Below are 25628 nucleotides of genomic sequence, written 5' to 3'. Positions count from 1 at the left end.
AAAATAAAATAAAATAATATTATAAAAATAGGATTATATTGTATGTGCTTTTTAATGAAGTGTTTTCAACTTTATTTTACTTGAATTTAACAAATGAAAAAGAAACTAGTGAATGCAAAAAACTTTCCTGAACTTCAGATAAATGTAAGAGAGAAAAGAGTCTTCTATAGTTAAGAAGGATGATTACAAAAAAGTCTTTGAGGTTGAAATTATTTTTTTCTCTTTAGCTATTTATTTTCTTTTTAGAAAGCATTTGTTTATTCACTCTGTAAAAGCTGAAGAAATTAGCAGTTATGTATTTTCTACTACTTTTCCCCCAATTTGAAACTTTTCTTAGTGAATATTTTCACATAGTTAAGGTTTATATCCTTTACAGTATGTGCTGTAGCCATACTATTCACAGTTGTATAGTCTTAGCTCTGTATGTAAAGGACTTCACTTTCACCCCCTGTCACTGTTTCATGCTTATGTATTTAGGAGTGCCATATTTTGATTTGACTTTTTGTTGGCTGGACTTGTTATCAAATTGATGTTCAAGTTGAAGACACACTGCTTCTGTGATTTTTGAGTTCGTATGTGCTTGAGAATGTTTGTTGCCTTTATAGTTGAATTACAAACTGGATTGGTATAAGATTCTCGGGTCACATTTTCATTTCCTCAGAACTTTGTGGATATTACTTAACCTGCCTCCTGACATTAATAAAGCTGTAGAAACTACTTTTTCCTCTATATACCACTCAGATGAAAGAAGGATTCTTTTTCTTTCATCTGTGACATTTAGTAATTGACTCAGAAAATAGCTCGGTGTCTATGAGTCTGCATCAGTTTTATGTTTTTGTTTTTCCCTAGAAAGGAGTGTGCACTTCCAGTTTTACCTTCTGTTCTTCCTTCTTTTGGTAAAATTGTCTTAGCTGTATGTTTGAACACATTTGGGTTTTTTTCCCTTGAAGGGTCCTGAATTTCAAGGTTACCAGTTATCCTTATGTTACATCATCTTTGTTTTGTTTTTTGGGAGAAAGGATGCAAGTGAACGAGGGCAGAGAGAGAGAGAGAGAGAGAGAGAGAGAGAGAGAGAGAGAGAAGCGGGCCTCTCCTGAAGGTGGGGCTTGTGTTCACCCAAAGCAGGGCTTAAGATCACCTGATGTGGGGACTTGAACCCACAAACCATGAGATCATGACCTGAGCTGAAGTCAGATGCTTAACAACTGAGCCACCCAGGCACCTGCCTCTATTTTAGGTCATCTTTGCCTTCCATATCTTTTATTTTCTAATTGCTTTTGTCTTTTTGTTCTTGATGGCCTGTGTTTATCTCAAATGATATTATTTTTGTTATTAATGTTGTTATAACATTATAGCAATTTTTTTTCTTTAATGTCTGTTTTTATTGCTGTTTCTGTATTATTGGTGCTCCTGTACTGGTATTATTTTGCTCCTTAATTTATTTTCTTTGCTTAGAAATCTCTCTTTTCATCTCACTTCATTGGTTTGTCATCTTGTGTCTGAGCTTTCATTTTACTGACTTTATGTTCTTATTATAATCTTTAAATTCTTTTATAGTGTAAATGTTCATAGAGAATTTTCTTCTGTTCCTTAGATTAGGTTTTCTTCAAGACTGGAGTCTTTGTCTTTTATTTTATGTTTCTTAGTTCTTTCTCTCTCTTTATGTGGGTTTTTGTTGCATTAGTTGCCATACTTTTCTTCTTGCTCATTCTCAGTATAAGTAGCCCTGTCCTGACCTTTTATTTATTCTCATATGTATTAGAACTTTGTTCTTGATTTCTTTCCCAACTTGTCATAGACATGTTTTCTTTCCCTCTGAGCTATAGTTTAAACCTTGGGTGTTAATGCACGGAGAGAGTGAAGGGCAAGAGCTCCGCTTGGAGCTACATACAGCTTTTGTTGCAAATATTTGGCTGCACTAACTCTTGAAATTCTGTTAAATGTCCCCAGCAAAGATTCTCATCACCTAATTTGGGTGCAGCTTTTTCCCACTGCAGGTACTCTCTCAATAGTGTTCCTGCAGTTCTGCTTGGATCTCTAGAAGCTATACAGTCCATCAAAGAGCATCCTCCTCAGTTGTTTATTTCCCAGGTTTTGCTTATCTCTCTCTAGTAAACATTTCTAGTCCCTTCATGGTCAAAAAGATATATAAAATAAAAAATAAATAAAAAGAAGAAGAAGGAGGAAGAGGACTCGGTGGTGGTGGTGGTAGAGGAAAGGTAAAGATAGTCCTGTTTCTTTCCAAATGTGTGGGTATCTGTGAGAATTTTCAGGGTTTGGGCAATTTACCAGTCCCACTACTGCTAAGCATGAGGTTGCGTGGTGCAGAGGGAGGGCTTAAGGCTGTGTTGGATTCTTATGTTTCTTTCCTTAGTATTGTCTCCTTTTCAAATTTATGCCGTGACGCTGTACTTCTATCCTTGTTTGGATGCTGCTGGTGCCATTTTTTGTCTTTTTTTTTTTTTTTTAATTTTTATTTTTTGATGGTTTTTTTGTTTTTTGGGTTTTTTTTACTTGTTAATGATGAGTAAGGCTGTGATCCAGGTTCTTTGCTCAGAAGTCCTTCAGGGGTACCTGGGTGGCTCAGTCGGTAAAGCGTCTGGCTTTGGCTCAGGTCATGATATCGCCCTCTGTGAGTTCGAGCCCCGCGTCGGGCTCTGTGCTGACAGCTCGGAGCCTGGAGCCTGCTTCAGATTCTGTGTCTCCCTCTCTCTCTGCCCCTCCCCCTGCTCATGCTCTGTCTCTCTCTGTCTCAAAAACAAATAAAAACATTTAAAAAAATTAAAAAGAAGAAGTCCTTCAATTTCTTCTTTTTCCAGTTTACTTCTTAATCATATCCCTTGTGAAACCCCACCTGTCCAATATTTTATGGTATTACCATCTTCCCAGTCCCCACTACATGTTAACAATGACTTCTTGCTGACCAGTTCATTTCTCAGTTCTTACCCTGCCAACCCTGTCCTTGCTTAAATTATTTGGTTATTTGTTTTGCCTCTCCTACCTCCCTCTCCCCATGACCATGGTAATTATTCATAAAACATCTGAAAGAAATCACTAGTCCTGTGCAATTATCAATTATCAAGCCATTGTCAGTTTGTCTGGTAGAATATATGTGTACCTGCTTTTTATTGAATATTTTTACCAGGACTTAAAAAAAAAAAAAGAAATTACCAAATTAGCCTTGTGCCAAAAATTAGTGTATTTTTTTTAATCATGCCTAATTCACTGTTATTAGGTATTAATCAAACTAAGCTATCTGGGACTGACCTGATTATATAGGTTATTACAAGAGTAGGAATATAGATTATTATGACAGTAGGAAATGACAAAATATTCACAAGGAATGTATTTTTTGATTGGGATGAGGGCTTGTAACAATTTCCAAGGATCCAGATAAAAGTTTATCCTAGCCCACTGTCAAAACAACAGGGGTTTTGGGTTTTGGGTTTGGTTTGGTTTGCCTTTGGTTTTAATCTTTTTTTCAGGCATACTGTAGAGGTGACAAACTGGGACTCTGGCATTTGTTGTTAGCTAACTTTGTCAATGATCCTAGAATCAGGCTTTAAGGAAAGTCCTCCTTGTCCAGTTAAGATTTGTAACTTAAAATTCAGCCAACATGTTGAAGGGAAGAAAGAAGCTGGATGGAAGAATTGAAAAGAGGTAGTGAAGGAAAGAATAACCATAGGAGACATTTTTCCTTTTATGTCTTCCTGTTGTGAGAAGAGGGGGAAAGCTTCTATCATGAGTCCACTCTGGGGTATATGCCAATTTCCAAAAAGAGCCAGGAAAACTAGCAGGTTGTGGTTAATGATTAGGTCTATAAAAGGAGTAAGAAGGACCAGCAGGGTTGATTCCATTGATACAGCAATGGGGACAAGAATGTCTTTGGATTGGATGGATCTAGCACTGTGGATGGCATTCACACGGCCCATGGGAATACAGGCACCATGACTTAGAGATGCTCGAGGTGTTGGGGTTTTGTGATCCATCGTGATCCTCTAGACCTGTTGTCCCCAGCATTGGTTGGAAGCCACCAGCAAGCTGCCATGTGACCTGCAGGTCTCAACCCTGAGGCAGGATGAGGCAGATGACCACCTGCTTTCTTAAAAATGAAGCAAGATTTCTTGGAGACCTCCTATACTTTTCCTATATTCACACAAAATTCTGGAACATTGTGTTCCGTAGTCCTATAAAGAAAGATCCAATTGTGATTGAAAAATGCAAAAGGGAAGAATTAAAGTTAACTCTGAATTACCTGCTTCTCCTGCAGTTAAATTCTCCTCCTTGTCATTGAGTTAACGTCACTTTCTCTCCTATATAATTGAGCATAAATTACTGAACGAATATGGAATGAGTCAGTATGGACTATAAGGAGATGATGAAGCAAACTTAGTAAATTATAATTATGGCACTCAGATTAAAAAAATGTTTTTAATGTTTATTTATTTTTGAGAGAGAGAGTGTGAGTAGGGGAGGGGAAGAGAGACAGAGGGAGACACAGAATACAAAGCAGGCTCCAGGCTCTGAGCTGTCAGCACAGAGCCCGACGTGGGACTTGAAACCACAAGCTGTGAGATCATGATCTGAGCTGAAGTCTGATGCTTAACTGACTGAGCCACCCAGGCATGCCTCAGCACTCAGATTTTTAAGAAGCAAGAATACTATCAGTAAGCCAATGAAAGAAATATTTGCAAAGTAATCAGTATACCAGATTGTGACAAATTAATTTCTAAATTAACTTTTTTACAAAATAATTATTTAAATTATAAAACTTTGGCTCAGGCCATGATCTCATCACAGGTTTGAGCCTGCATTGGGCTCTTTACTGATAGCGCGGAGCCTGCTTGGGATTCTGTGTCTCCCTCTCTCTCTGCCCCTTCCCTGCTTGTTCTCTCTCTCTCTCTCTCTCTCTCTCTCTCTCTCTCTCTCAAAAATAAATAAACATTTAAAAAAATTAAATTATAAAAATAATGACTTTAAGAACCTCAAACAAAAATAATTCCTCACAGGGGCACCTGGGTGGTTCAGTCGGTAAGTGTCCAACTTCAGCTCAGGCAATGATCTCACAGTTCATGAGTTCGAGCCCCACATCGGGCTCTGTGCTGACAGCTCAGAGGCTAGAGCCTGCTTCAGAGTCTGTGTCTTCCTCTCTCTCTGCTCCTCCCCCACTCACACTCTGTCTCTCTCTCTCAAAAATAAATATACATTAAAAAGTTTTTTTAAATAATAATTCCTCACATTCTAGATATTATTCATTTCCTCTTTTTTCTCCATATATCTACTGAAGGTGCCAGGAAGGACTTTAGATGTGAGGCATTATTCTGTTTGGAGTTGTCCTTTTCCATTCTGACTACACAATACATTTTTTAAAAATTAGTTTTGTTGCTCTTTGTATCATTTATTGTAGGTGAAGCAGCAGTAGACAAATAATAACTTGGAAGGAGAAGGGAGGTTAGGAGAAATAAACCTTTCATTAGTATTCCAACTAGAGAGAGTTTGCCTGTGGAAGAAATGGCCTTAACCACCTGTAAACACACAGAAAGGGATGGCGGCTATGCTTGGTGCCATGATGGAGAGAGAACACCTTGTCATACAAATTGTTTGCAGATTTCCATTCCTCTGCAGTTCCATCTGTTTGTAATATGAAGGTCAGTGCTGCTTCCATCTTGCACCGTGACTTAGATGGATCTCATCAGAGCCCTGAGCTGACCCTGGATCTGAAGACTTGGTTCTTGGGGCTGGGGCAGAGGGTGGGCCTTCTTTCTGAAGAGAGTCATTTGGTAGTGTCTTATTTGATCAGTTGGGCTCACACACAGGTCCCTCTTTAAAGGACCTATTTTAAAAGGTTGTTTTCAATTTATTAAAAGAAAAACTTCATGCGTAGACCTTGTTTATTGTTCAATATCAAGCCCCTAGAAACTTTAATATTCATCTTCTCTCTTTCATATTCTACATTTATCCAGACTGAGTATTATCAAACCCTGCAGATAACTTAGGGTTAACACTAGTCTGGGGTCACTCAGCAAATAAAAATGCATAACATCCACTTACATTCAAATTTCAGATAAACAGCAAATAATTTTTTAGTGTAAGTGTGCCCCCAATCTAACTGGTCATCCTGTATTTTATCTGACAAACCTAGTTGAGACCAAATCGAGATTCTAGAATTAGATGGGCTGAAAATATTGGTCACAGTACTTAAGGTGCCAATTAAATATAAATGTAACTTTAAACATTTATATGTGAAATTTTTAAGCCTATGGTATTGTGATTATGTTTTTATTTTTATTTTTTTAATGTGTGTTTATTTATTTGTTTTGAGAGAGAGAGAGAGGGGAGAGAGAGAGAAAGTGAGCTCCTGCCTGAGAGCAGGGGAAGGGCAGAAAGGGATAGAGAATCCCAGACAGGCTCCGTGCTATCAGCGAGGAGCCTGATGAGGGGCTTCATCCCATGAGTTGTGAGATCATGACCTGAGCCAAGATCAAGAGTTGGCCACTTAACCGACTGACACTCAGGTGCCCCATGGCTATTTTTTTTTAATGTTTATTTATTTTTGACAGAGACAGAGACAGAATGCGAGTGGGTTAGGGGCAGAGAGAGAGGGAGACACAGAAGCAGAAGTAGGCTCCAGGCTCTGAGCTGTCAGCACAGACGCGGGGCTCGAACTCACGAGCTCTGAGATCATGACCTGAGCCGAAGTCGGACGCTCAACCGACTGAGCCACCCAGGCGCCCCATGGCTATTTTTTTTTTTAAGAGTCCTTATCTTTTAGATAATTTATTGAAACATTGATTGATGCAGTTGTGTAACATTTGGGATTCACTTCTGAATAATACAGGAGGCAGGTAAGAGGTTAAGGCGGATTGGCCATGGGTTGATGGGTACATGAAGGTTAATTATACTCTACTTTTGAGTGTGTTTGAAATTTTCCATCATAAAGGGAAAAATGAGTGTGTCTTAAGTCATACCTTTAGTTTAGAAAAATCTATTAGTGAAAGATCCTAAATGTGAAACAACTGACGTTTTCACAGCAGCATGGAAGAGGCTGCAGGTGGAGGCACGGGCCCATGAAACATTTTGTAATTGTGACATCTTTGTTCTTCCACTGGGGTATTAATTGTCTTGATTTTTGTCTTCATCTTTTTTTTTTTTTAAGTAATCTTTACACCCAACGTGGGTCTCGAACTCACAACCTTGAGATCAAAAGTCACGTGCTCCACCAACTGAGCGAGCCAGGTGCCTGTCTTTATCTTTCCTTAGAGTAATGCAAGAATGTTACAAGTTAGTCACTAGCCCCTTGGCCTTGTGATTGTCCAGTTGTAACAGGATCTCTAGGGAAAGCTCATGACGAGAACGTGGTTGAGTAGAGAGAGGATGGTGCCTTTTGAAAATAGTTAAACATGAGGGGCGCCTGGGTGGCGCAGTCGGTTAAGCGTCCAACTTCAGCCAGGTCACGATCTCGCGATCCGTGAGTTCGAGCCCCGCGTCAGGCTCTGGGCTGATCCCTCTCTCTCTGCCCCTCCCCCGTTCATGCTCTGTCTCTCTCTGTCCCAAAAATAAATAAAAAACGTTGAAAAAAAATTAAAAAAAAAAAAGAAAATAGTTAAACATGAAATAAAATAAACTGGTGGATTAGGTCAAAATAACAAACAGCACATTTTTCAATTTGTTTGTGGGTTTTACAAAACAAATCTCTTTAACTGATTGGATTGAAGCCCTGGTAAATTAATAAATACAATATATCATATAATAAGTCAACATAGGCCTGGCTTCCCTACCAGGTAAGCTGTCAGCAGCTGGGAGCACCCGGTCTCTGGCATGATTCCGGACAGAGTTATTTACTGATGGACATCTTTAATGGTTTGCTTTTTTCTTATTCCAGGATTTCCTTCAAATGCTGTTGGAGAACATCCCAGAAGAAAAAAGGTGAGGACCAATTTAGGAATTAAGAGCCCGGTTTTACTTTTAATGTTAAAAAAGGATCCTGCCGTTGTTTGGCTTGTTACAATCTAGAAAATTCAATCTTCCTCCCTTAACTAACTCCCTCCCAGGTGGAGGGAGTCCCAGGACAGTCAACCAGACCGAGAGTGAGGCCCAGGTGGGTGTTGGGAGTTAGGGCATACAGCCTTGGGAGGGCCCAGAATAGATGAACCCTGAAAGTAGTGTAAGAGGCAAGCCAAGGACACTTTGTGGCCTTAGTTACTGTGAAAAAGAATGGAGGAGAGGAGAGTTCTAGGTTAGGGTTCTCTAGTTAATGTAGCTTAATATAAGGAAATACTGTTTAATTGAAGGTAAAAGCATAGTGTAGTACTAAGAGCCTGGGATTTGAAGTCAAGTTCTCCTAGGTTCTTACATCACTGTGGCTCCTTCCTAGATCTGAGATTCGGAGCACATTACTTCATGCCTCCAAATTTCAGTTTTTCACCCTTGGGAGGATTAAAGGATATAATACCTGTGAAAAGTAGGTGCTCAATCAATGATTGATACAGTTAAAACAATAGTCATGTTCCGTGTATCAGTCACTGTATACAGGATCTATATACAGTAAGTCATTTAATCCTTATTACAGTCCTCCACCACCACCACCATCATCATAATGGTTAATTTTTTTTTTATTTTTTTAATTTTGTTTTAGACAGAGAAAGAGCAAGCAGGGGAGTGGGGCAGAGAGAGGGAGAGAGAGAATCTTAAGCAGGCTCCATGCTCAGCACAGAGCTCAACGTGGGGCTCAATCCCACAACCATGAGATCACTACCAGAGCCAAAATCAAGAGTTGGATGCTCAACTGGCTGAGCCACCCAGGCGCCCCATCATAGTGGTTATTGTGAGCCAGCACTCATTGGAAGGTTTCTCTATGCAGACACTCAGTTAACCTTCCATCCAACACCGTTTGGTGCATTACATGCCTGCTCCTATTTTACCAGTAAGAGGACTGAGGCACGAGTTGCTGACCACGTACAGGAGGAGGAGGTTTAGGACCTACATCAAAGTTTAGACTAGGTTCATTCCAACCCTCTCCTTCTAATTTCCTGTCTTCATTTAGACAGTAAAAGTGAATACCCTGAAACATAATTTCTAATAGCAAAATTGGTATTTAACCTTAAAGGGGGGCATCTTGAGAAATCAAACATTTCTTTGAAGTGGAGCCAATGTTCCTCTCGTTTCTGACCCACAGATTTAACTATGTTTTTATGCTCACACTGGGTCTCCAAATGTGGAAATGAATTCTTTCACACAGACACTACTTGGACCCACACAAGGTCGTCTTCCATGTAGGTGGGCCAGTCTTACAGGCAGTCCAGATGAATGTCTTAAAGGGAAGGTGGCAGGGTTTATGCCACCAGAAGGTGACATATAGGTTCAGGGGAGTTTCCAGGGGCTGTGAAGACAAGAAGATTTTTTTCTAAGTGTTAGATTTTTGCCTGCCCTTTTGTCTTAACTCCCATCTTTCACCTTCTAATTCCAATTCCAATTCTACTTCTAATTCCAATTAGCCACTTACTTTTAAAAATTAGATGTGGGGGTGCCTGGGTGGCTTATTTGGTTAAGCGTCTGACTGTTGGTTTTGGCTCAGGTCATGATCGTGCGGTTCGTGGGTTTGAGGCCTGCATTGGGCTCCGTGCTGTTAGTGCAGGGTCTGCTTGGGATTCTCTGTCTTACTCTCTCTCTCTGCCCCTCCCCTACTAACTCACTCTGTCTCTCTCTCTCAAAATAAATAAACTTTAAAAATAAAATAAAATTAGATGTGAACACACACACATAAAGCAAACCAGTGCACCATACAGAATGAACATACCTCTATTATTTGATAAATTCCTTTATTTCTACCTCTTCATGTTCATGCCTTTTGATGCTGTAGGAAGTCTTATACGGGGAGATTGCATGGAGCTTAGTAATTGGCCAAGATAATTAGCTTTTCAGGAGGCTGCTCCTGAAGGAAGTGTGGTTTGTTTTGGAAAGTCTAAAATGTTTCAGATTTACAATCCTTTTTTTTTTTTTTCCAACGTTTATTTATTTTTGGGACATAGAGAGACAGAGCAGTGGCAGAGAGAGAGGGAGACACAGAATCGGAAACAGGCTCCAGGCTCTGAGCCATCAGCCCAGAGCCTGACGCGGGGCTCGAACTCACGGACTGCGAGATCGTGACCTGGCTGAAGTCGGACGCTTAACCGACTGCGCCACCCAGGCGCCCCTACAATCCTTTCTTTTAAAGCAGAGATATGGGTTTTCTTTATGCAAAAATCACATCAGATGTGGCCATTATTCCTAAGGTCAAGAACAATAGTGTGTGTATATATATATATATATATATATATATATATATATATATATATGTATATGTATATATATATACACACACACACATATATATATATTTTTTTTTTCTTTTCTTCTGTACCTCCCTGAAATAAGTTTTCATGACCTCTGGTAGAATTAAGCAGTTTCCTTAGAAGTTATTGCAAGAAAAAAAAGAAAAGAAAATTAATAGAAATCGTGTATTGCTGTTACCGAAGTCTGTTTCTATGCATTCTTTCAGAAGAACCTCTTAGGGCACAAATACAGCAAATTTCATGGAAGCAACAAAGTGCATTTTTGGTTTGGGAGGTCTTTCTTTTCATCCTCTTGCTACTGAGGTTATGAAGTTCATTTGGATGGCCCTGAGCCCTCTGGCTCCAGGGGACCTGGATTTTATCATTGTGAATATTTATTGAGGGACATTCTGTTGGACCCATCAAGAGACTTTTGTTGCGATTGTGGAAGAGCCCCGTCTGTTTGATAGTGGCCACCGACCACCAACCTTCACCATTGGAGAGGATGCCTCTCCCAGTTAGGATCATGTGTTGGCTAGCAGGTTTAAGCTTCTTTGTGAAAGTCCCCTTAAAAGTTAGCATCATTTCCTCCCTACAAGGAATCTGTTTCAGCAAGTATACCAGAATAGTTTTTGAGACTCAAACATCTTTCCTGCTAACTAAACTGAGAATCTAATTCAGCTATTAAAACAGACCGTTTGCCCTTTTACCTATGCAGCATATTGTACCAATTTTATCTGGGTCTCCGAAGGCCCCACACCTACCCCCAGAGCTTCTAATCTGTGGCTCTGCTGCAAACTGATCCCTAGGCACATCTGTTAGGCACGTGAGCCATTCTGATCGGGACAAGGTTCTTCAGATTAGACCAGTTAGTGTTCAGGAGCCAGCATCCTGTGTGTCATAGTGCTTTTGCGTTGTTCTTTTGCTTTGATTAATTTAACATTATCTCTTGAGCACCTCCCATACCAGGCTTTATATAAAGGCTGGACACTAGGGGATGGGAAGGAATAGATTCCATGCCCAGCCCGCAGGGATCTCCTAATCCACTGCTGAAGATACACGTGAAACAGATCATTATGACTCCTGGGAGTGCTCCTGGGAGTTTCAGACTCCTCGGTATACAGGGAAAGGCCCCCCATGTCCTAGCCTCAAGCCTGGAGGCACCTCTGGAAGTACCTCTGAAGGTTTAAAGTAGGAGAGTGCCATCAGCAGGTTTGAAAGATACTGGGGTGGGGGGTGGGGGGGGATTGCTGTGGAAGATAGATGTGGGTGGGAGGGACTGGAAGTCCACCAATGAGAAACCAAGACAGTTGTTCACCCAGCAAGATCTAGAGCTGGAACCCAGCAGGGGTTGTGGCAGGAGGGTTTGAGAATAATGAGCAGATCTGAGGGATATTCCAGAGGGGCCACAGGTAAGACTTGGTTGGTTGTTTTTGGAGTTATAGGGAGGAGTCCAGCACGACCTGACCTACCTTTCTTGGCCACTCAGTTATTCTCTGAGGTAGCGCTGGAAACATAGCTCGGGGAGGGGAGATTTGTCTCAGGAACCAGTATGGGGCAGAGGGAGTGAAAGGGAGAGGATTTGAAGGTGGAGGGAGGAAGGTGAGGAGCTGTGTTTCACACATCTTCAACGTGAGATTTCTGTTTAAATGCTAATGTTTTATGAGACCAAGGGAAGAAAAAGGTGAAAGGGCTTAGAAGGAAATCCAAACAGATCCTAGGTGCCAACCAGCCCTGATACAAGAGCACCCTGCCCACCTGATACTGCAGCCGTATCAACAGTGGGTCTCATCAATTATTATGTCTGTGTGTGCATGTTCCTATGTTTGGTTTAATTCACTACCCTTCCTCCCCCACAGAGCTAGGGAGTACTTGCTTATAAATGTGACTTCAGCAATCTTCATTATCTACCCGAGCACAAATGACTCCTTTTGATCAAGAAACAAGTAACCATGTGCACGGTTCTGAGATGCACACTATTTGTATCTACCGTAGAGAGAAAACTTAAAGACAAATTATCGGGGTACCTGGGTGGTTCCATTGGTTGGGCGTCCAACTCTTGACTTCAGCTCAGGTCATGATCCTAGGTTTGCAGAACTGAGCCCTGCATTGGGCTCTGTGCGGACAATGTGGAGTCTTCTTGGGATTCTCTCTCTCCCTCTGCCCCTCTGCCCTGCTCACGCTCCCTGTCTCTCTAAAATAAAAAAAATTTAAAAACCAGAACATAAATTACTAAAATTTGAAAATCCATGCAGAATGTCAGTCATGTGCCAAACAAGGGCATTTCCATTTTAGACCAGAGCACTGAGGGTCCTGGTGCTTGAGTGCATCTAGTACCTGCACTGCCAAAGTCCGTTCCATCTGTAGTTTAGTTCACGTGAAAGTTGCAAGGGGCTTTACAAAGTTGCGCAAGTTGTGCTTTCCTTTAGAGATATGGAGAGTGTGTGATCTTTGCAACCTCAAGAGGCTGCAGGTGGGAGCCAGAGTGATAAAGACATCTCTTCTGGTCAGCAACAAGCTGAGAGGCACAAGTGGCAGAAACAGCTGATGGTCAGCCCACCCAGCCTCGTCACTCCGCCCTCAGATATCAACTGAACAAGCAATACCACAAGCGCAATACCGTTTTCACACAAGCCTGGGTCTATTTCTATGCATGTTAACCTCACAGAGAGAAGAGCCATTGCCTTTAAACTTTCTCAGCTTTAAACACAGCTTATTTCTCTAGCCAGCATTATGCCAGGGCGTCCAGCATATTCTTTCCCCTGCAGTGTTAACTATGTGTGACCACATTTATAGCTCAGAGGGACTGGAGACAGACGCCTGAAATGCAGAGTTGCCTTACAGGATGTAGGAGTACAGAGAGGGAACTCTCCCAGCCGGAGGGTGAAACAACGTGCTGTTCCAGATATCCAGGAGGCCTGGGTAATGAGGCAGAAGTACTGCTCGCTAGTACAAATATGGGGGCATGCATCGTGGGCCTGTGTACTTTTAGCTATCTGTAGAAAATCAATTTCCATAGTGATCAGACATGCAGAAGAGTAATTTCCTGTAAGTCCTGGGTCCCAGCGAAGTGGAAATGCTTCTGCTTGTTGTTGTGATGCTTTAAGCCACATGATCTCAGAGGGGAAACATTCACCACTGGCTTAGACTCAGTGTCTTGATTTGAAAAAGCCAACTTTTGCTTTACCATGGCTGTATATCCAAGTCCAGACCTAAAAATTCACCGGCACTGTCACCTCAATAATTATGACAAAACAGCAAAAACTGCATAATTGTCACTTTTTCCCTCCAAACATGCAGTCCATCTCTTCCTTGCAAATGAAACATTATTGGGGCACCTGGCTGGCTCAGTCGGTAGATCTCTTGATCTTGGGGTTGTGAGTTCAAGCCCCATGTTGGGCGGTGAGCCTACTTAAAAAAAAGTGGGCATTAATCACACATCCCTTATAACTTCTTTGGGAGGTAAAGCCACTTCTAGTACCTTAAAAAATAATGGTTTTTTCAGCAGCTGGAGTTACTGCTTTCATCTTCCTCTCGTAGTTCAGCGTCCCATTCCCCATTAGCAATTCCCAAGTACGCATCAGTGCGGTTTGACATCTGCATGGCACTGGGAGTCGAGAAACCTGGGTCTTTTCTTTGGCCCTTTGGCCCAACTTTGGCCAGTCTTCTCCTGCTGCAGTTTCTCCATCTGCTAGAAGCCACACACAACAATTGACACCCACTTCACAAGGATATTATGAGGAATGAAGTGAAAATGGTTATAAGATGCTTTGAACCTTTCCAAAGGAAAGTGATCTGAAAACACATGTTCTTTTCATTCAAGGAAGAGTGTCTTTTGCCCCTGGATGCAGCTGAACAATGAACTCTCCTGCCCTCGCACTTTTGCCCCTCCTAAGGGTCTCTCCATCTCTTCAGAACTGAAATCGAAGGGCAGACAAACAGGGTGACTACAGCAGGGGCCAGGCCACCTTCAGCAGGAAAGACATGAGCAAGAAGGCAGGAGTGTTGGGAGCAAGCACAGGCCCTTCTTTTCCACAGATTTGCCTGCACCGAAAGTCACGACCAACATATCACGATGCCTAGGTTCAGCATAGAAAGAAAAGCGGGGGCTTTGTAGCCAGGCAGCATAGACTTGGATCCCAGCTCTTCAAGTACCATCTGTGTGGCCTTGGATAAATCCCTTAACTTCTTGGAATTTGTATTTTCTCATCTCTGAGATGGGGATAATAGTATTGGTCTTGCACAAATGTTGTAAAGTGTAAATGAGATTTTCGCTACAGTGCCTGGTACATAGTAGGTGTTCAATAAATAGTAGCTGCTACTTTTATGCCTTTACTTGATAGTGGACAGAGGAGTTCTTATTTGCTTTGTTTTTGGTGCCATGGTATAGTAGTACCTGTGTGTGCAAATACTAAATATGGCAAAGCAAAATTTGCCTTAATGCTTTCCAACGGAATAACCCACACAGTTGGCCTGGTCCATTGTTCAGGTTGTAGACCGTAGCACAAATTGTTCACCAGCATGTATATTCATTCCATGGGGAATCATCCTGCAGAGAGCGATGGGGCCCAGTGTCTGCACATGGTCTCTCACTCATCCGGTGCCACCCTCCACATCCATCCCCAGCACACCACGTCTGTCTAATCCTCCTCACATAGCCTCTCATGTGAACACAGTCACAGCCTCCACTTTGGCCTCCCTGCCTCCAGCCTCTTTTCCCTCAGGTACTCTTCCTCGACTCCATTTTGTTTGTGCCATTCTGCAGCCATATTCAGTGCCTCTTTGATGAAGCCCAGGCCCAGGGACAGGGTTTCAGCGTTCTCACAGGTTACCCCTTTTCTTCCCTCACCTCATTCCGTGTGCCAGCCCAGGTGACCATGGCTTTGCGCTTTCCTGCTTCAGCTCCCTTTACCTGCATGCACTTTCCTTCTCTTTTACTGGTCCTGCTCCATCACTGGGCACAGCACAGCCTTCCTCCATGACATGGTCCAAGCTTTGCTTCCTTTAGGAAGACTCCTGGCATGCCTGAGTGGTGCAGTCAGTTAAATCAAACTCTTGATTTCGTCGTGATCTCACGGTTTGTGGGATCGAGCCCCGTGTAGGGCTCTGCACTGACAGCACAGAGCCTGCTTGGGACTCTCTCTTTCCCTCTCTCTCTGCCAGCAGCCTGCTTGCATGAGCATACTCTGTCTCTCAATATAAATAAATAAGCTTCAAAAAAAAAGGCTCCCCTAACACACCTCCCACTGTCCTCCTTCTAGCTGTCGCACCTGATGCAGCCGGTGCCCCTTCCACACATAGTCCCACCTCTCCGCGCAGGCCCTGGCAGCACGGTGACTATGTCTGTTGTGTGTCCCTACCAGACAGGCCCCAGGGTTTCCGATCTGAGCCTTCCCCAGAACCCTGTGCCCTATAGATCTATGCAGGGAATGAACGCCCGCAGGCAGGAGGCACTGCCTGTTCTTCAGTTTTCTCTGGTGAACACTGGGCCTTGCTCAGTAGCATTCCAGGACTCAACTCCTCAGCCCCTCCCCATGCCACCCCTAACAACGTGTTTTTAAGCTAAAATTCCCTGAAGGAAATTTATGTCCGTGCTCTTACTCCTCCACGGGGAGGCACAACAGCTGTTTGCCATCTTTTGTAAAATCACTCAAAAATGGCCATGAAGTCACTCCCAGACTTCTCTTCTTCAGGACATTTAATCCCAGTTCCCTTGACCTCCCTTGCGGATCCAATGCACTCAGCCCTTTGATCCTCACTACCACTCTTGTCTAAATCCTTTCTAAATTCCCTGTCTTCCTCTCAAGTTGTGCAAGGTTTAAGAATGCCTGTTTTTCTAGAATGCCACAGCACAACAGAGCTCAGGTCAGAGTGAGCCTCTTGCTTTGGCTTTCCTGAGTTCGCTGGAAGGATGGCAACAGGAGCTTTTGGCCCCAGGGCTCCTGACCCAGGAAAGGAAGCAGATGAATGGGCGGCTTAGGAGAAGCTTCAGCAAAGCTTCTGGGAAGGAAGGACAGGAAGAAAGCAGGCATGCCTCTCAATCAGGACAGACAACTTAGAGCCCCCGCAGCCCCCCCCCCCCCCACAGTTGTTGAGGCCCCAGGGCAGGAACCCAGCACCACCAAATGACCCGCCTTCCTGAGTGCCAGACAAGGTGGGAATGGTCTGCATTTGTTCCAAACGAGCAGGCCTTGCATGGAGCACCTTGTCTTCAGTGGAAATTATACAGTCTCTGCCTTTGCAGCCCCTCACATTTCCTTAGAAAATAAGACCACTTTGAGTTTCCTCAGATACTTCTCCAAGAGGCCCCTTCAGCCCTGCCTACTCCCCCCAGCAGATCAATCAGGCCTGTTACAGGCATTTCCAGCACTGCTCCGTGCCACCAACCAAGCTCAAAAAGGAACAGTGACCTGGATTTAAGGTGTTCTGGGAGCCACCTCCTCTCTTCCAGTCATCCACCCACCCCTGCCCCATGTGCTGCACACACACACACAGGCACATGAGTGCACACGTGCATGCACACACATCTCTACACTCTCATGGTCATGAGGGGGAGCTTGGCCACTCACACCTGGATTGATGCTGCTAACCGGCCACAAAGAGGTGGGGCAAGGCTCGGGGACAGTGGCACCCGGTGGTACCTGCACATGAGGCACATCCAATAATTCCACTGAGTCTGGGAACCTGGATGAGCCCAGGGTGAGCACCCTTGGGAGGTCGTCACTCTCCCCTTCTCCACCGCTGGCCTCTCCCCTTCCCCTGCTGTTCATCCCACAGATGGACATCACCTTGAAAATGAATCCAAACCGCTTTGTCTGTGTAGTCCCTCTTGCCCCCTGTTTTGTTTGGAAATACCAACAGCTGAGCCCTTCAGCAACCTTGGCTTTTGCCCTGGCCCCGGGAAGACCAAGGCACCCAGCGACTTGCTTCTCACTGGGGAAGAAAAAAGAAGTGAAAATATCAGCCTGGCCCCCTCTTCCCCACCCCCACCCACTTTTCCCTCCTCCCTTTCCCACCACTTCCCAGCCTGGGAGGTGAAAGGAGCGCTGGCCTTCAGTACCTTCACAATGCAGACAGCACTGTATCTTTCCACAGCTTCTCTGCAACCCCTAAAGGGAGGGAGGAAAGGGATATTCTATATATATACAGTTTTTTAACGTTTTGGAGCATAACACCTTGGGAATCTCTTACTGGGAAAGATAATTTTTAAATTAAAAGGGAATATTTTTTATTGAGCCCACTGTGAAATGTGTTTTCACTCATTCCAATAAAAAATACCAGTGGGAATCGTCTTACACCAGGAACTGGTCTCCGTTCTGGATTTAGAGAAGTGAGTAAAACAGACATTAGACCCTGATCTCAGAGAGCTTCAACCCAGCGAGGGGACAGGTAAAGGGCAAGTGGTTAAATAAATGACAGTTACAAACTGATGAATGCTGTGGCGCAGGGGACAAGGAGCACAGTGGGTGTCACACACAGCCTGGGAGAGGGCTTGGGAAAGGCCTCTGCGAGCAGAGATACGGGGCATGAGTGGGAGTTATCTAGAAGTGGGCTGGGGTTGCTTTAAACGTCATTAGCCCAGGAAGACAGGAAGACACAACCTAAGGTCTCTTGACCCTAAATATACTGGATATTTCACAAATGTAAGGAGTATTCAAATCAGCAGGACCTGAAACCAAAAAGAATTTCAGCTGGGGCGCCTGGGTGGCTCAGTCGGTTGAGCGGCCGACTTCAGCTCAGGTCATGATCTCACAGTCCGTGAGTTCGAGCCCTGCGTCGGGCTCTGTGCTGACAGCTTGGAGCCTGGAGCCTGTTTCAGATTCTGTGTCTCCCTCTCTCTCTGCTCCTCCCTCGCTCATTCTCTTTCTCTCTCCATCTCTGAAAAATGAATAAACGTAAAAAAAAAAAAAAAAAAAGAATTTCAGCTGACTTTGGGTCAGACTTAACAAGCAACTGTAATGTTTCAAATAAAGCAGAATGTGGGCCTGCTTAAAACAGAGGCATGGAAACCGTGTGCACTCCTGCAGCCAAGCCCGTCTGTGCTCTGACGGTGAATTGCACCATTTATGCCTGTCACAGCCCCTCGTCACGATAAAGTTGAAATGTCATTTTGATGTACTTAGTGCTACAGCATTCGGATTTCACTGTGCCGTCAGCTCTGGGGGAAGCGGTCACGCCTGATGTGTCCTGTGGACATGCCCTATAGTCCCTGAATCGGTACTCCCAACCAAACAGTTCCTGCCAAGGCATCGAGAGCACCTACAATGGTGTGCCTCTGATGTTTAGATTTCATGGTGCACCTTCCTATTGACTGAAGCTGTCCTGAGTGTGGCTGGGTACCCCCCTGCACTTTAACCTGGGACAGCGTTGCTTTCTCCAGAGAACAGCTACCTCTCTGGAAGACAGATGCTGTGAGGTACCATAGAAACGTGCTATGTAATAAGTGCTCTGTACCTTTTTAATCCTTTCCTTTTCATTTTATTTTTAAAGGCTTGAGTTGTCTGTGGAGAACATCTTCCGAGACTGGCTTGAGAGTTCTGGAATACCCCAGGTGCGCCCAACATTGCTGCTCAGGAGAGTCTGTGGAGGATAGTAAAGCTTGCTGCTTGGTGTATTGCTTAGGACAGTGATTTACTTATGTGTGTAAATGCAAAATTAATCGTCTGGCTGAGTTGGAGTATCCCTGAGTCGGGAAAATGACAGTCTCCCACCCTTGTCGGCCTGCCATCATGACGTGTGCCTCTGGCCTCTGCCTCAAGTGGTGCTGTAGGAGGGCACCTGGTTGACCTTGAGCGGTGTGTTAAATGAGATCTTACAAAGTGTGGTGTATGTTTTGGGTGCTGTCACCAGGCAGCACTTCGAGGCTACTAGTGGGTTGAGCAGGGGGCCTCCAGCTCCGCTCTTTGGACACAGCCGGATGAATGAGTGAGCCGGCTCACCTGCAGCTCTCCTCTGACCTGTTGTGCCCTCATTCCCCATCATTTCCCGGGTGCAGCTAGCTCCTCAGCTTCCTCCTCTGGCTCTGCATCCCTGCCTCAAGCTGGTCCTATCTGCATGCGCTATTTAGATTCATCTCTCCGTCTTAGGGACCAGGACCTGCCCCTCCTGAAGGTTCTGCTGTCTCCTCCTCTTTCGGCCCATGGGCACCTCTGTGGGAGAGACGTTCCCACCCAGCCTCAGCTCCACAGGAACTACCTGGCTTGAGGCCTCCTCTCTCTCCACTCTTCCCAGGTCCTGTGCTTCCTGGAGCCTGAAGGGCAGCCCCCGAGTGCTGACCCTCACTAGAGCATGGGCCCTGGGAAGTCGAGGGAGGCATCCTGCGTGGGGCTGGTCAAAGGACTCTGCAGGCCTGGAGCTTCCCAATCTGGGCTGGTCCCCCGAGCAGCTGCAGACCCATCACAGTGGGCCCTAGTGTCTGGGAGTGGACCCCCATGGCTGTGAGAAACTCTGCCCTGGGTCCAGGCAAGCAGCCCCCTTGGCTTGCTCGTTTCTAGTTTCATGGCTGGTTATATGAGCTTCCCCTTGGGAGTGTCTGAATGTCAATGAATGTCTGTGAACCATGAAATTAAGGAACAGGAGGGGCTGCTCTCCATTACCTTTTCATCCTCTCTTTGCATCTTTGTCCTTTCTGTCCCACGGGGGGAGATGTCGGCCACCAGCCACCATGAACTCATTCCTAAAAAGGACGCATTGCCTTCTGTTCAGGGATGCGTGGCACCTGTTAAAAGTTATTTGTTTGGCCCAGTCCTTGGGAGCAGAAAAGAATAAAATCCTGAGGTCTAAAAAAGCGAAACAAAACAGGGGTGGATAAGGCAGCACCTTGTCCCGGGAGCCAGTGCTCTCACCTCCTAGGTATCGTAAGGAGGTTCTGTGACTTCCACGGTGGTGGAAGTCATTTGCTGAAGTCATTGCCAGGCCATTTGCCGACTAGAAAAATCTCAAAAACAAAGTTAAGGATTGTCTGATCCCAACTAGCCAAGCACTGCCTTCTTGTTTTAGATGGGGGCAGAGGGCATTCGCCAAAGCTGCATGCCTTGTGCTCCGAGGCCAGGCGGTTGCAAGGCGCCCAGACATTCTTTCCGCGGCCTGGCAGCTGGGAAGAGTGGGGAGCTCAGAGAGCAGAATCCTGAAATTTCCTGGCTCCGAACAACAAGGCCGCTGTATTCAGCAGTTAGCCCTCAGGGAAGAGGAAAGAAAGAGTCCTTAATCGGGTGCCCAGAAGCAGGCGCACCCCGCTTGGGTTGTAACACTGGGGCTGACCCTCTTGGTCCCAGGAGGTTCCCTGATTTCCCCTGAAGAGAAGGAGGCTGTGCCACCAGCAGGAGGCTTTTGCTTTTCATTAAAAGTGGGAGGGGTGCGGCGAAAGGGAGATTTGCCTCTGAGCGGTACATTTTTTCCAAGGTCTAGTTGCGTTTGTGACAGCTTATAGTGTAGACAAGAATTTCTGCTATAAACTGACGAAACCTGCTGTCAAAACACAGCCAGGTGCATCGAGGCCAACCCAGCTATAAATTGTCTTTAAGACCCAACTGGTATTTCCTTGGGCGCTTAACCGTTCAGTAAAAACAACAGCGTCAGACAGAAAAGACCCTGATTTAGTGCACATCTTTCCATTGGTGAATGATCAGACGACATCGTTTCATCTCTGTACCCATTCTCTGCCATTATGTATATGGTTGATGCTGATTTACTTGCTCACAGCCCTTTTTGTGCTCCTTGAGAGTTCCTTCTCCCTTCCACCTCAGTGAAAGGTTCTGCAAAGGCCCGGGACCCTCTGGTTGCAGGAGCCTGGCAGTGAATGGGACACCTTGTTCTTTGTCCTCATCGTTATAATATAAAGTTACTAGTGTGCTTGGCCTGGATTGACAACCGGGGCACTGAAATCGCTTCGATGCTCTTTGTTCTCGTTAAAAATTTCTGTCCACCAGCAATTGAAGTCATTCATGACAAAAGAGTCACGTTCTCCTGGTAAAGTTTTCATTCCACAGGTTACAGAGGCTTTTTGTCTCCTCTCAGGAAGGCTTGCCTTGTGGTTGGCCTCGATTTTCCTTTTTGGCCACACTGAATGGAAATCATTAAAAAAAATGTGGAAATCACTTCAGCAGCAATAAAAGTAAGCATGAGCCCCAAAGAAGTAAAAGAAATTGGATCCAAACCTCTTTAAAGAACACCCAACCCTGTAACCTTTGGCTTTGCAAACAGATTTAAAATTGATTGTACCATTGGTATTATAGGTTATTTCCTTTTATGACTTTTTTCTAATTATAGAAGTATTACATATTTATTTTAGAATATAAAAAAAATTGTAATAAGAAAATTAAAATGGCCCAGAGATAATTTTTTGGGATAAGTCCCTTCAGTCATTTTTTTTTTTTGATGTATGAATACATAGTTTGATCTTTGTCTACCTTTTTATTGTTGTTGTTGTTTTGTTTTGTTTTGTTTTGTTTCTGAGAGAGAGAGAGAGTGCATGCGTGAGCAGGAGAGAGGGGCAGAGAGGGAGAGAGAGAATCTTAAGCAGGCTCCACACTCAGTGTGGAGTCCAACATGGGTCTCAATCCCATGACCCCAGGATCACAACCTGAGCCCAAATCAAGAGTTGGATGCTCAACCAACTGAGCCACCCAGGTACCCTGTCTCCCTTTTTAAAACTCAAAATAAGATGTCCTCTGTAGCAAGTTCAAGCAGTAGCAAAATATAAAAAGCAAAAGCCCTTGCCCCCTCAGTCTTACTCCCCAGAGCTCATCCATGCTTGCTAACCACTTAGTATGAGTCCTTCCACACATTTTATGTGATATACAGAATGTAGGTGAATATCTTAAAAAAAAAAAATGTTTATTTATTTATTTTGAGAGAGAGAGAAAGAGAGAAAGAGCGAGGGAGCGGCAGAGAAAAAGGGAGAGAAAGAATCCCAAGTAGGTTCTGTGCTGTCAGTGCAGGGCTCTATCTAACAAATCACAAGATCATGACCTGAGCCAAAATCAAGAGTTGGAGGCTTAACCAACTGACCCACCCAGGCATCCCTAGGTGCATACCTTTTTTAAATAAAATTGGAATCTTTTTATTCAAACTGAAAGTTCTCATTTAAAAGTATATCTTAAGCAGTTTTCCATATCCTTTGATATCATTTAAGAGCCATAATTTTTAACAGCTGCATAACTTTCTCTTTTTTTAAGTTTTTTAAGTTTTGAGAGAGAAAAAGAGTGTGAGCGGGGGAGGGGCAGAGAAGGAGACACAGAATCTGAAGCAGGCTCTAAGCTTTGAGCTGTCAGCACAGAGCATGACGCAGGGCTCGAACCCACGGTCTGTGAGATCATGGCCTGAGCTGAAGTCAGAGGCTTAACCGATTGAGCCACCCAGGTGCCCCTGCAGCTGCATAGCTTTCTAACAAATGGTACTGTAATTTAATTTACTCAGATTCCCTCCTCGCCCCCACTGTTGGAATAGCATACATTATTTCTTAGAAAGTCACTCATTCTGCTAATTTGGCCATTCTATAAATAGATTTTGATTTCTTTTCATGTCTGCCCAAAGGTCTCCTCCCGCCCCCTACCAGCCCATATGTACACATATTCCAATCTCCTTTTAAAACATTTATATGCAGATACATTAGAAATAACTTTAACCATCCAGTCTTTCATCTCTACTTCCTTATTTTAGCTGCTACAGAATTCTCCGACTCCTCTTTTTCTTTGAATTCCTGGCCACATTGCCAAGTCCTGGTATCCTTATGTACATATTTATTAAATTTTGAATTTTCTTTCCTTTCCTAGCACCTCCCCCATTGTTTCATTGTATTTTGCTTGGACTGGTTCAGTAACTAATTGGTTTTTTAGCCACCAAACCATCCCCCATCTATTGCTGCATCAATACCAAGTGAATCTTTCCAAAAGACTCATCCTCACCAGGAACTTTTTTCCTCACTGACAGTGGATTGAGAACAAACTCTTTGGCCTGCTATTTGAGGCTATCAGCAGAACTGCCCCAGGCTGTCTTTTTAAACTTTAATTTCTACCCTCCGAGGCGTATGTCCAACCATAATTTCCAATCTCTACATGATCGTTTCTTTGCCCCCAGCCTTCCTTTGCGCATGCCTTTTTCTCTCCCTGCAATGCCTTCCTTTCTGTGTCCTTAGCAAGTGTGGTAGCCTGCCTTACATTGTTGCTGTTTGCGTTGTGCCTCATCCACAGGCTGCCCGGCCCCCGCCCGCCGCGCCGCCCCCCCCCTCCGCCAGAGGAAACAAGGGCTGTGTCTGACTCATCCCTGCCTTTCCTGCTGTGATGCACATAGTAGGTGCTCAGGGTCTATGGCAATATGGCAGCTGCTAGCTACATGCAGTTATTAGTGCTTGAAAAATATTTAGTGTACCTGAAGAGCTGAATTTTTAATTGAATCTAAATCTAAAGTTAAAAGAATAATTCAGTTTTTGTTTGGAACAACTTTGGGTATGTGAATGAATCTACTTTTTTTTTTTTTTTTAATGTTTATTTTTGAGAGAGAGAGACCGAGTATAAGCTGGGAAGGGGCAGAGAGAGAGGGAGACAGAATCTGAAGCAGGCTCTAGGCTTTGAGCTGTCAGCACGGAGCCTGACGTGGGGCTCAAACTCACGAACTGTGAGATCATGACCTGAGCTGAGGTCGGACACTTAACCGACTGAGCCACCCCAGCACCCTAATGAATCTACTTTTTAAACTAAATTTTATGAAATCTAAATACAGTTCAAGCATTTCTGGTTAAAATTTAGCACTTGAGGTGGACTGTGAAAACTCATCAGATTTAGATTTAATATAAAAAAATGAAGGGTAAATATCTCTTTAATGTTTTTAAAAATATTGTTTACATGTCAAAATGATACTATTTTGGCTACATCATAACCCAATGCATATACACCCAGTAAAAAATACTATTAAAATTAATTGTAGCTGTTACATGTTACTTTTTAAATTCAGCAACTAGAAAATTTTAAATGACAAATGTGGCTTGCGTATATTCCTATTGAACAGTGCTGCTCTAAAGCTGTTAGTTGAATTAAAATCTGAGTGCACCATGCCTTAAAATCCCCCACCAAATAAATGTAAGTGAAAACATCTATATTTTTGTCAGATGTATGGATAAAGATACAGCTTGACCAACCCATACACGCCCTTCAATCTGCTCTGACGGCACAGATGATTATAATGCATGGATGGGAGCGCTTATTCACAGTGGACATCCAGAAGGGCATGAACTAATTACCAGCCTCACTTCAGCTCTTCATTTCAACTCCCAGGCAGCCTGTTTCCCGAGGTACTATTAAGTAGCACACAGACGCCAGAGCGCCTCACGGCCCATCTCTGGCTCTGTCTGCTCTGGGGGAAGTGCTCAGCACATGTGAAATGGCAAAATCACAGGCAGCAGTGGCACTGATGAGGATAGAGAAGATGGGGGAGAGCTGATCACATCGAGTGTCTGGGAAATAGGCAGGAAGCAGCTCAAGCTCCCAGACTTGCTCCTGCATCCCAGAAGTTACAACAGCAGGCTATTGTGTTGTCTTGGAAAACACCACTTCTTTTTAAGCACACATCTACAAGTTGCCAAAGGCCACACAAGCAAATGATGGAAAACTCAAGTCTCCTAGGGAAAGTGTGCCGGTTACAAAACAGGAAATTTGATAAGATGTGGTGCTTGTAGCACAGAGAAAGTCAGTGGTTCATTAGGCGAATAACTTGTAAGCTTGTTTTTGCACGGTTTAGGTAATAACACCAACATTATTTTTTGTTTAATTTTATTTTTTATTTTTTAAAATTTACATCCAAATTAGTTAGCATATAGTGAAATGATGATTTCAGGAGTAGATTCCTTAATACCCCTTCCCCATTTAGCCCATCCCCCCCTCCTACAACCCCTCCAGTAACCCTCAGTTTGTTCTCCATATTTAAGAGTCTCTTATTTTGTCCTTCTCTCTGTGTTTATGTTATTTTTGTTTCCCTTCCCTTACGTTCATCTGTTTTGTCTCTTAAAGTCCTCATATGAGTGAAGTCATATGATTTTTGTCTTTCTCTAATTTCACTTAGCATAACACCCTCCAGTTCCATCCATGTAGTTGCAAATGGCAAGATTTTATTCTTCTTAATTGCCGAGTAATACTCCATTGTGTATATATATATATATATATATATATATATATATATATATATATCACATCTTCTTTATCCATTCATCCATCGATGGACATTTGGGCTCTTTCCATACTTAGGCTATTGTTATAGTGCTGCTATAAACATGGGGGTGCATGTGTCCCTTCGAAACAGCACACCTGTATCCTGTGGATAAATGCC

General features: G+C 43.7%; 1 protein-coding gene across 4 annotated transcripts in view; it reads left to right on the top strand.

Annotated features, from left to right (window-relative positions):
- AOPEP (aminopeptidase O (putative)) overlaps positions 1-25151 on the top strand; it is a 245583-nt gene extending 220432 nt beyond the window's left edge. For 3 of the 4 annotated variants that reach the window (XM_040450241.1, XM_040450246.1, XM_040450242.1), the window contains 2 exons: positions 7883-7926; positions 18801-18981. In XM_040450241.1, the coding sequence (XP_040306175.1) occupies positions 7883-7926; positions 18801-18903 (147 nt within the window). In that variant the 3' untranslated portion in view covers positions 18904-18981. Of the gene's footprint in view, positions 1-7882; positions 7927-18800; positions 18982-24414 lie in introns of those variants that run through there. The other variant, XM_040450243.1, reaches the window with a different exon arrangement.
- Positions 25152-25628: the final 477 nt, after the last annotated feature.

Source organism: Herpailurus yagouaroundi, unplaced genomic scaffold (assembly GCF_014898765.1).
Source record: "Herpailurus yagouaroundi ecotype Mexico unplaced genomic scaffold, PumYag 201, whole genome shotgun sequence".
Lineage (NCBI taxonomy): Eukaryota > Metazoa > Chordata > Mammalia > Carnivora > Felidae > Herpailurus > Herpailurus yagouaroundi.
The sequence above is the reverse complement of the archived record's forward strand: the minus strand, read 5'-3'. Positions and strand labels throughout refer to the sequence as shown.